At 44.1% G+C, this 12059-nt stretch overlaps 1 protein-coding gene across 1 annotated transcript in view; it reads left to right on the top strand.

Moving 5' to 3' along the window:
* CLDN10 (claudin 10) overlaps positions 1-12059 on the top strand; it is a 50666-nt gene that overhangs the window by 37392 nt on the left and 1215 nt on the right. The window contains exons 3-4 of the mRNA XM_082245318.1: positions 1357-1438; positions 6613-6720. Coding sequence (XP_082101444.1) covers positions 1357-1438; positions 6613-6720 — 190 coding nt within the window. The remainder of the gene's footprint in view (positions 1-1356; positions 1439-6612; positions 6721-12059) is intronic.

The raw sequence follows: 12059 nt of genomic DNA, 5'->3' as shown, positions 1-12059 counted from the left end.
GTCAGAAGGCCAAGATAAGCACAGCAGCACAGTGGGAAGGATTCTCCCTTCCATCCTAAATGTATGTATACAGTTAAAATCAGGAAGATGCGTTCAATATGCAGAAAGATACAGCCGACCCTTGATAAAGTCACGTGAGTCTGTGACACAACGGGTCGGGAAAAGCCGGGTGACATCACTTCTGGTCTACGGCCGTGACCGGAAGTATCGGAACAGACCGCATCGGCGGTATCTTGCTGCATATTGAACGCATCTTCCTGATTTTAACTGTAAGTTTGTGATTTATTTGGATGTATTAAAATATCTTATATACTACACTATGAGAGCTACCCTTTTATCTTTGGTGAGCGAGTATCCCAGGAACACCACACCTTTTGCTGTTTATATGATGACCCTATAGAAGAGAAAGGATTATCCATTGGGCATTTCCACATCTCTTGGAGATCCATTTGGCGATTCCATAGTGATTTCATAAGCCCCTCATCTGATTGGAGAATATTCTGGAGGTCCCCCACCGTGATTTATTACACCAAAAATGCTCTATTGAGTGTTAATGGAGGTGAGCGGCCATTACACATAATTTTGGATTCCAAGCTCACGAATTATCGCACTTGGTTGTCACCGGAAGTGTGCTTTGTCACTGTATCACATATGAACTTTCATCTTCTTCATTTATTGCAATATTGCACTTTTTTGCACATTTTTGGGACTTTATGATTTTATGCGATTTTTTATTTGTATTTTTATTCCACATCTGTGTATTTATTTTATTATTCTTTAGATCTGAAGCTGTTGGGCACTTTTGAGCTAATTTTGCTCTGATTATTATTTAGGCATCACTGAATATCTAACGACACTTTCACCTGCAATTGATTTTGTCATCTAGATGATCACTGTGCAACTTGGAGTTGCAGCTTATCACTAGTCCATCACTGAGCAACTTGGAGTTGCAGCTCATCACTAGTTCCTATACCCTTAATATTTTATTTTAATGGGCATTGATCACTTTATCGATTTATTGTCACTTTAGCACTTTTATTGTGCACATCGCGATAGGAGGATTATTGTGATCATCACCACTATACATTTGTATTTATTATCCACCATTAGCATTTTTTCTTATTTGTTCTCACGCATATGATTTGGCACAAGATCACTTTATTGATCATCACCACAGCACTTTATACATCATTTTATCACTATATAAGTATTGTGTATATATTATCATTGCTTTTATCATCACTTTTGTTCATATTGGATACATTTTTCCACCAGTGATTTATTTATGGTCCAACAAGTTTAGATATCTAGCAATGATTTTCTAGGCTCTAGTGTCACTATTTTCATGTGTTTCAGGTACTTGCTCTTTGGCTGGTTGCTCTCTTTATGCTCATAAGACCACTTCTGAATACTTCGACCCTACCATTGTAACCGCAAAGTAAGTTCTGTTTCCTGACATAAAATAGAAATAGATAAGACATCAATAAGTGACAAATGCTAATACTTGTAAATTGTCTGTATTTATGTGTCAATATTAAAGGAATCCTGTGAGAAAAGAGGATGAAAGATACCACCATTGACATCCTTCTGAAAATGCTAGTTGCCTGGCTGGCTCTGACATGAATAATTTCAGACCTAAAACTAACATGTAAAAAGTGAAGGTCACTAATCCACAACAAGCATGTAGCAAGTGAAATTAAAATTATGCCAGAACTCCAAACCTGCATACTCGTTCTGGCTTAGTGAATTAGGATGTATTGAAGCCAATGACATTGAATTTTTACTGGTACATTTCTCAAGAAGCTTAGCTGTATTACCTTCAATCATTCAGTCATCTGAAAACTGCTTTTTTTTTTAAATTTCTCTGCAGATAATCAAGTGTTTTAAGTAAACACAGGCTTATTGATCTAAGTAAAAATCTACCCTCTATAGTAACTTACTTTCATTAAATAAATATTGAAGCCAGGCAACAAGCATCTTAGAAGGAGAAAAAAAAAGTACAGATTTAAAGATGTTTAAAGATATTTCTGAGAGTACAGCAGTGGCGGAGCCAGAGGGCTAGCTGGGGTGGCAATTGCCACCCCAGACAAAGTCCTTGCCACCCCTGTTGCCAACCCGCTGAAAACACCCTCGTGCAGTGCTTCTGCCATGGCCGCCGTCGCTGTGTCTGCTGCTCTCTGTCCCTGGCCGCTCAGCTCCCGAACCCAATCCTGTCGGCGCCGCCCACTGTAGACTGGTGGGGGAGGCGTGCGGTGCGGAGACTGAGAGGGACTGTCTGGGGGAGGGACTAGCCTGTGCAGCGGCCGCCCAGCGCAGCGCGGGAGAGAACCAGGCAGTGAGCAATCAAAGAAGCCGGCGCGGAAAGGAGCGGAGGAGGAGTCGGACGACAAGAGTCCAGTCAGGACTCGGCATCAGCAGCATCGCCAATCGCCATCAATTATTCAGGCTCAGCAAAGAAGGCGGCGGGGGAAAGGCCAGAGAGCTGGTGTATGTCTGTGGTTCTGCAGGAAAAACCTCGCCTGGGGAGTCAGGACAGGTGAAAAAAAAGGTAGGTAAGAGACTACTACTGTAGTACTGTCTGACTGTACTAGTGACTGACTGAGTAGTGAGAAGTCTGTAAAGGAAAGGGGATCTATATTATGGGGAACCTGCCCTTGCCCAATGCCTGGCCTGCTGACTGTAAGGGGGGGATCTATATGGGGACCTCACCTCACCCTGGCCTGCTGTAAGGGGGATCTATATGGGGGTCCTCACCTCACCCTGGCCTGCTGTAAGGGGGGATCTATATGGGGGACCAGGTCCCCCATATAGATCCCCCCTTACAGCAGGCAACGGTGAGGTGAGGTCCCATATAGATCCCCCCTTACAGCAGGCCAGGGTGAGGTGAGGTCCCCCATTAAGATCCCCCCTTACAGGAGGCCAGGGTGAGGTGAGGTTCCATCCCCCATATAGATCTCCCCCCTTACAGCAGGCCAGGGTGAGGTGAGGTCCCCCATATAGATCCCCCCTTACAGTAGACCAGGGTGAGGTGAGGTCCTGTCCCCCATATAGATCTCCCCCCGTACAGTAGGCCAGGGTGAGGTGAGGCCCCCGGACCTCACCTCACCCTGGCCTGCTGTAAAGGAGGATCTATGGGGGACCTGCCCTGGCCTGCTCTAAAGGGGGATATATGGGGATCCTGCTCTAAAGGGGATCTATGCCATATACATTTTGTGGAAAATAAATTATTTTTAGTGTAATTGAACACTTTGTATATTGACCCCCCCCAAAAAAATACCTTGCCACCCCTGTTTTAAAAGTCTAGCTCCGCCACTGGAGTACAGATGTAAACTTAAACCACAAGCGAAACACAGTTGCAACCTTGAATTCCAGAACCATTCCTGTAGTTGTAGTTGAAATGATCAGGGCTTCTTCAGAAGCTGGCCATTACATCAATGCTAAGACAATGGTTATGTTTGTGGTCTCTGACAATGTGAAAGTTTACTGTTCAGCCAAAGTACCTGACTATCCAGCTTAGGCTTAATGTCATTCCCGAGAAGCTTGTTGGGAAATGTCATATGACTTGCTGCCAGTGGGGGGGGGGGGGGGGGGATACTTTTTTATAATACAGCTAAAGTTTGACCTGTCAACCTTTAAAAAAAAAAAAAAAAAGTTTGACCTGTCAGGATTTCTTATGCATTTTCATAGAATATGCCTGATATTTTTTGTAAAATAGGGGGAATTTAACCACTTTAAGACCGGAAGATTTTGCTGCTTAATGACCAGGCCCTATTTTGCAATTTGGCACTGTGTGACTTTAATTGACAATTGTGCGGTCATGCAGCGCTGTAACCAAACGAAATTGATGTCCTTTTTTCCCCACAAATAGAGCTTTCTTTTGGTGGTATTTAATCACCTGTGCAATTTTAATTTTTGTGCTATAAACAAAAAAAGAGCGACAATTTTGAAAAAAAAAAAACAATATTTTTCACATTCTGCTATATAGCATTCCAAAAAAAATGTAAAAATATATTTTTTTAACATTTTAGGCCAAATTGTATTCTGCTACATATTTTTGGTAAAAAAAATTGTAATAAGCATATTTTGATTGGTTTGCACAATAGTTATTGCGTTTACGAACTACGGGAAAGATTTATGTAATTTTTATTGTTTTTTTTTTTACTAGTAATGGCGGCGATCTGCGATTTTTTTTGCAGGACTGCGACATTGTGGCAGGCAGATCGGACCCCTAACTGACATTTTTGACACTTTTGGGGGTACCAGTGACATTACTACAGTAGTCAGTGCTAAAAATATGCACTGTTACTGTAATAATGCCATTGGCAGGGAAGGGGTTAATACTATGGGTGATAAAGGGGTTAAATGTAAGCCTAGGGGAGTGATTCTAACTGTGGGGGGGGTTTGGCTTGTGAGATGACCATAGAGACATGGGATCTTATATAGCAGGATCGCATGGTCTCTGTGATCCTCTCAGGAAGAAGAACGGGCGGCTGTATTTACATCAGCCGTCCGTCCTTCTCTGTCAGTGGAGAGAGATCTCCGGTATCAGGCGGCCTTCAGAGCCGCCTGACACTCGCGCCAGCTTCCCCGCTGACGAGCGACGGCGCACGCTCGCCCCTAGCTCCTCCCAGGCGAGTGCCGTGCATGTACAGGACTTTGCCTGGGAGAGCCAGCCTGCCGCAGTACATCTGCGGTGGCTGGACGAAAAGTGGCTAAAGGATAAGTTCAACTTTCCAGAAAAAAATTATAAATGCACATTATTTGCAATAAAAAGGATCAGGGGTACAGACAGGGGTGCTTCTGCAGACAAGCCCTGTAGCTTTAGCCTTAGGCCTCTTGCACACTGCAGCTTGATAAAGCTGAGCTTACTGAGCTAAAATACAGCCCATTATTTGTAATGTGCCTACGCACACAGGTGCATAGACAAGCGCCGTGCATTCTTCAGTAAAAACAAAATAGAAACATCTGCAGTTCTTTACGCCCCGTGCGTGTAAATGCGCACAAATACACATAATTGCGCACAAATGTGCGCAAATGCCCATTTGCATATAGTACAGAACAGGAACGCGAAAAAAAGTTTTCGTGCATTTGCGCGAAAATGCACGCGCGGAAATGTGCGAACGCATTTGCGCAAAAATAAGTGCAAATACATAAAAAATCGTCTGAAAAAAATAGATGCTCAGACAGGAGTATCGTGTGCAAGAGGCCTTAAAGTGTTACAAAACCCAGGAACCTGGATTCACTATATCTGGTCTCCCCCAGTACACAGAAATGCAATTATTTTAGTAAATATAAACTGCTAAATACCTTTTCTCATCAGAAGTATATAGCAGTCTTGTGTCTTCTATCAATGTCTGGTTAAAGCTTGTAGGAGGAGTTTTCATACTGCACTGAGCTGTCCTATCAGGATGCAGGACAACAGATACTCTGTCTGTGCAGTGCTAATTGGCCCTGTGCTGATCACATGCACTCTCCCAAGAAAAAAAAAAACTCTCTAGCAATACAAACCAAACTAAGCATGTGCAGCCTGACTCCAAAGACTCTGTCTTATCCGGACCTGTTTTGGAGTCAGTGGGAGAGGCGGAGGATTTGTGCATACAGGATCAATCAGCCTTTTTACACAATGTGCAGGATTAACCCCTTAGGTTCCACAGTGAGTATAACAAGCATGCTTTATTACTGTATATATATATATATAATGATTTTATGGTTGTGGGTTTAGTAACACTTTAAGTTAACTTAGCCTTTAAGAAATTCTAATATATTAATTAAATATCACAGTTAAATTATAATTTACATCCTGTTATTTTCCAGTATAACCAAACAGATTTTAGTGTACTGAAAAATAACTTCTAAATGTATTGTTCGGGATTACTACAGTAACATTTGCCAATTTGAATTGTCCCTGGTAGACAACTCAATTTTACCCCATGCCTGTACCATACTTTGCTATGTGAGTGTTTTTTTTTTTTTTTTCTTTTCAATAAATTGCTTACATGCTGCACTTAGATCGGCACCGCTCTCTCTCCCTCCCCTTGTCTAACTAAATGTTATTTGTCATTTTCAAGTGCTTACCTAAAAATCAAACAGTGATTGGTTGCTACATTCTTTAAACACCTTCCTACACTTGTCTTGCGACTTTAAATAGTTTGCTTAAACCAGGCTGGTCCAAAGGAACGTTTTGCTTCACTAACAGACGCACCCACTGGGGGGCGCTGTATAAACTGTATGTAGCCTCAGCTACATCCAGTATACAGTGCTGTGTTCTGACAGTAGTACAGGAATTTCCCATCCTGTTCCCGATACAGAATCAAGTTGGACTGAGTGCTGCCCAGCCATTCACAGGAGGCCTTGTATTTTATCAGTGCATTCAGAGCTTCCTCTGATTGGCGGTGCTGGAGATCATGACATCATCCACTCAACTCTCCCCCTCAGCCAGTCAGAGGAAGCCCTGTAGCTGATGCTACATACATTGTATGCAATGCTCTCAGTGGGTGTATGTGTGAAGCAAATAGTTTGTTTGAACCAACCTGGTCCAAATAAACTGTTTAAAGTCATTGGAAACATGGAGTTAGGCTTTAATGACATTTTCCTATTTGCTTCGTCTTGCAGGTATGAGCTGGGGACAGCTCTGTTTGTTGGTTGGGCTGGATCTGTCCTTTGCTTAGTTGGAGGATTTATTTTTTGCTGTACATTTCCATTTGACAATGTCATCCAAAGGTATGATCTAAAAAGTTTATTCAATAAAATAATACACAGTGTAGCACCTGTGGAAGTTCCCCTAAATGTATCCTACACTAATCTGTAAAATTAGGTCTGACTAGTTTCTATGAGTCACTGAAATTTCTACTGTAAGCTTTGTTGCTTGCACTAGTTAATAAATGGGCTTTAAAATGTATAGAAACTTTTAAATAATGTGTCCTGTTTCCATAAACTAGAATATGATCAATGAACCCTTTAAATTGTTTATAAAGGTGCAGATAAAAAAAAAAAAAAACATACAAGTTATACTTACCTGCTCTGTGCAGTGGTTTTGCACAGAGCAGCCCCGATTCTCTTCTCGGGTCCTCCACCAGTGCTTCTGACCCCTCCCTGCTGCTGAGTGCCCTCATAGCAAGCTACTTGCTCTGGAGGCACTTGTGCATGCTTGCTCCCGAGCCACCTCTGTGTGTCTATGAGAAACACAGAGCGTGGCTCGGCCCTGCCCCCGCTCCCTCCTCACTGGCCGTGATTGACAGCAGTGTCTCAGCCAATAATTCTGCTCTTGTGCGCATCGCTGGATCGGAATCCGGCTCGGGTGAGTATATAAGGGGGGCTTAGGGGGCCCTGCATATTGAAGGTTCTTTTACCTTCATGCATAGAATGAATGGAAGTAAAAAAAAAAAAAAAACCTTCAGCCTTTAGAATCACTTTATAGTGGTTCTAAAGTCTAAAGATTTTTTATTACCTTAATGCACTTTCTGCATTACGGTAAAAAAAACTTCCACTGTCTGTCCCCTCCCTCCCCCTCTCTAACACTTACCTGTTTCCTGTATCCAGGGCCACTGATAAGGCAGTACAACTGGCTCTCCTGTACTGGGCCCAAACCTCATCAGTCCAGAAGGGTGCCCAGGCACCTGCAGGAGAGGAGAGCTGGCTGTACTTCCTTGTGAATCCCCTGCAGCGCTGCTGTCTTTCACCTCCTGGCTGCTGTGCAGGGAGATCAATGCTACTTATTTGACCACAGTTCCTTTACTTAGCAAGCTGTCCCATGCTGGCTTTGTTCTCGGGCTGCGTCCTAATTTTAGAGCAGCAGGGACAGCTGCAGAGTCTCTCCCTGCCTTTGCCATAAAATCTTTACACTGCGAGTCCTGAAACTTCCCCTCCCCTCCCCCTGTGATCAGCAGTGTTATCTCTTGCAAGGAGGAAAGATTGAGGTAAGAAGTTCTCTGCCTGTTCCTCTCGGAGTCCTAAGCTCTGCTTTGCCAATCTACACAGCGTGCTCTGTGTTCATCTGTTCACTGTAACCTGCAGTGGCTGCATGTTGTATTGCTTCTGCTGGAAGAGGGTGAGTGGGGGGGGGGGGGGTGAAGCTGCAGAAAGTTCTGGAGTAAGAAAGGGGGTGAATATGCCAGGAGCCAGCCTAGAACTACAGGTAGACACTGGCTACCACTGCAGTGTTGGAGGTGGAGACCAGTGAATACACCCCTTCCTCCACCTGACAGAACATGCCGAACTGCGCCCCTCCAAAATGTATGAGCCTTATGTGTTAGCAAAAAAACCCTCCTTTCAAAAAAAGTTGAGCACTTATTTGCATGCTTACCACTTAAGCATAAATTCCCCCTCCTCCCAGGACAAATCCACCCCCCTGCTGAAGTACCCTCCCAGCGCAAATCTTTGGCCCCAAACCCCCTTCCATCCTCTCTTTCCCAAATCCCCCCAGCACACATCCCCCCCCCCCCCAAAAAAAAAGGAAACACTCCTCCTAGCACAAATCCTCTACTCCTCACATTTTTCCTCCCAGTACACATCCTCTCCCCCCACTCTAAATCTCCCCCTCCTAGCACAGATCTTCCCTTCCCCCCAAATATCCCCCATTCATCCCTACTGGTGCAAATTCCTCCTAAAAATTTCCCCTCCTAGCACAAATCCTTCCCCCCCCTCTACCATATCACCTCTTCTAGCGCAAACACCCCAAATCCCCATTTCTAGTACACATCCTCTTCCTCCATGCCTCCTCCCAACACAAATTCCCCCAAATTACCTTTCCTAGCGCACTCCCTCAAATATCCCCTCCCCCCAATTCTTCTTGTGGTGCCCCTCCATCTCACATGATACCACAGTGCCCTGGGCAGCCGTCCCTCCTGCCCACCCCTTGTCCTGCCCCTGCTGCCCAGCCATTTCTATATGTCACCCCTGAGGCCCCATTCACACTTAGCATAGTGGGAACACATGTTCCTACTCACATTTTTTTAGTTTGTTTTTCACACATGTGCAGTCCATTTATTTGAATGGAACGCCCTACATTTGACAAACACACCATAGAATGCTCTTTTCAGGCTTGCAGCTTTGCAAGTTTGCCACATGACAAAACACTCTAACTTTTTTTGGGGTGCCATTAACAATTAATGGCACCACAAGTGCTATGCAAGTTTTCATTGCATTTCTAAAATGTACTGCAAAGCGTGCATTTCCCATGCACTTTGTCACATGTTTAGGAAATGCAAAGTGTGAATGCAGACTAAGGACACCTTCAGATTGGAGGCTAAGCTATGGATTTACCACTATTCCTGGCTGTGCACCCAAATCCTAACGATACAGTGAGACAGGGTTGTATACAGTACATGCTGTTGCTGCAATGTTTTACTACACAGCTGTGGCATTTTAACACAGGCTGCAGAGATTGACAGGCAGCACCACCTATCAAATTTCCCATTGAGTTCAATAGGGCCACTCTGCAACTGCAAGCTAAACACTTGGCTCACAATTGCAGCGTAGTCTCACAATGTAAAATGACCATTCAGCAATTTTAAAAAAGTATAACAAATAACAGGTGTCGGGCTGGCTGTAGCAAGGGTATAATTTCTGCCATGGCTGCAAAACAGCATTGCAAACATCGCATTTTAGCAAAAATGTAACTTGATAGTTTCAAAGGGGGGGGGGGGGTGGCTCTGCCAGATAGGCTGTACAGGGCCACGTAATTTCTAAAAGCAGCCCTGCCTGTATCAATGGAGCACTGTGCCCAGCTGCATCCAGGGCTGCCGATAGGGTAGGGGGTACCACCAGTCCTCCTGTTGGGGGCCCGGGTACATAGGGGGGCCCGGACAGCAGGGGAATCAGATGCGGGCAACAGCACAGGCAGGATGATCGGTGCGACGGAGGGAGATTCAGGAACAATGCCCTGCACCAGCTGAAAGACGGTGGGGGGGGGGGGAGAAACCATGTACCAAAGCATCGGCGGGTGCTGGCGGACATTGAGTCCACCGTACCCACCAATCAGCTCCCGCTGTGTCTAATCCTAGACCTGGAAGTGCAGGATCAGGTAGGTACATAATCCTGTGCAGCAGAGTCGCCGTATATTTTCAGGGATACTACACTCAGTTGGCACTTCCTTCTTTTCTGCTTTCTGCACTTCCTTCTTTTCTGCTTTCTTTCATTAAAATAGCTACTCAACTCAAGTGGATAAACTCGCCTGAGCAACAACTAGAACAAGACTTCAAGACTAATTTCCAGGCACAACCTACTTCTTCCAACTAACTCCAACTGGAAAAAAATTTGCATTGAGTTACATCTGTTATTAGTGGAGGCGACAGAGAAATCAATTAGAAGATCTTACCATACCTACTATATGAAGGCAAATAAACCAAATACTCTTCAAAATACAGACTAGCCTTATAATAAGCCTTAAAATGGTCTTATAAGAAAGGGCTATGTCTAGGAGGCCAATCTCCCCGTCTAGCTTCGAATGGTCTTATAAGAAAGGGCTATGTGAAGGAGATCATATGATAGCTTAGGGTGCTTATCGTACCAAATAAATGCCAAGAAGGCTCTCCATAAATGTTTAAAAAAAATCTGTGGAAAGGAAATAGTATAGCTTATAAAATATAGGTAATTCTCAGTTGGATTGAATTCAGATTTCTCTTATATGTTACCACTGTGTCAAAACAAACTATCACTAAGACCTGGAAATCACCTAATCTATGCCTTGTTGAGACAAAGCATAGAATAGCGCAATTTATGTTCCACAGTAACTAGAAGCTACGCTGCTTGATTGTATCCCTAAGCATCTTAAAATTTGGCAGCCCTATTTTTTCTCTCAGAATTTTGTCCAGTCACTACTTGAGCCGTAACTAACTATCCCAAGTGTTTCCCTGGTATAACAGGTAGGTGTCCGTTGCTATGTCCAGTGGATCCCCCTACTGCCTCCTTCTATTTCTCTTGCATGGCTTGTACATGGCTATACTATATATACTGTGTATATATATATATATATATATACAGTGGGTACGGAAAGTATTCAGACCCCCTTAAATTTTTCACTCTTTGTTATATTGCAGCCATTTGCTAAAATCATTTAAGTTCATTCTTCTTCCTCATGAATGTACACATAGCACCCATACTGACAGAAAAACACAGAATTGTTGACATTGTTGCAGATTTATTAAAAAAGAAAAACTGAAATATCACATGGTCCTAAGTATTCAGACCCTTTGCTCAGTATTTAGTAGAAGCCCCCTTTTGATCTAATACAGCCAGGAGTCTTTTTGGGAAAGATGCAACAAGTCTTTCACACCTGGATTTGGGGATCCTCTGCCATTCCTCCTTGCAGATCCTCTCCAGTTCTGTCAGGTTGGATGGTAAACGTTGGTGGACAGCCATTTTTAGGTCTCTCCAGAGATGCTCAATTGGATTTAAGTCAGGGCTCTGGCTGGGCCATTCAAGAACAGTCACTGAGTTGTTATGAAGCCACTCCTTCGTTATTTTAGCTGTGTGCTTAGGGTCATTGTCTTGTTGGAAGGTAAACCTTCAGCCCAGTCTGAGGTCCAGAGCACTCTGGAGAAGGTTTTTGTCCAGGATATCCCTGTACTTGGCCGCATTCATCTTTCCCTCGATTGCAACCAGTCGTCCTGTCCCTGCAGCTGAAAAACACCCCCACAGCATGATGCTGCCACCACCATGCTTCACTGTTGGGACTGTATTGGACAGGTGATGAGCAGTGCCTGGTTTTCTCCACACATACCGCTTAGAATTAAGGCCAAAAAGTTCTATTTTGGTCTCATCAGACCAGAGAATCTTATTTCTCACCATCTTGGAGTCCTTCAGGTGTTTTTTTTAGCAAACTCCATGCGGGCTTTCATGTGTCTTACACTGAGGAGAGGATTCCGTCGGGCCACTCTGCCATAAAGCCCCGACTGGTGGAGGGCTGCAGTGATGGTTGACTTTCTACAACTTTCTCCCATCTCCTGACTGCATCTCTGGAGCTCAGCCACAGTGATCTTTGGGTTCTTCTTTACCTCTCTCACCAAGGCTCTTCTCCCCCGATAGCTCAGTTTGGCCGGACGGCCAGCTCTAGGAAGGGT

This window comes from Pelophylax lessonae (genome assembly GCF_965119305.1).
Source record: "Pelophylax lessonae genome assembly, chromosome: 2".
Lineage (NCBI taxonomy): Eukaryota > Metazoa > Chordata > Amphibia > Anura > Ranidae > Pelophylax > Pelophylax lessonae.
The sequence above is the reverse complement of the archived record's forward strand: the minus strand, read 5'-3'. Positions and strand labels throughout refer to the sequence as shown.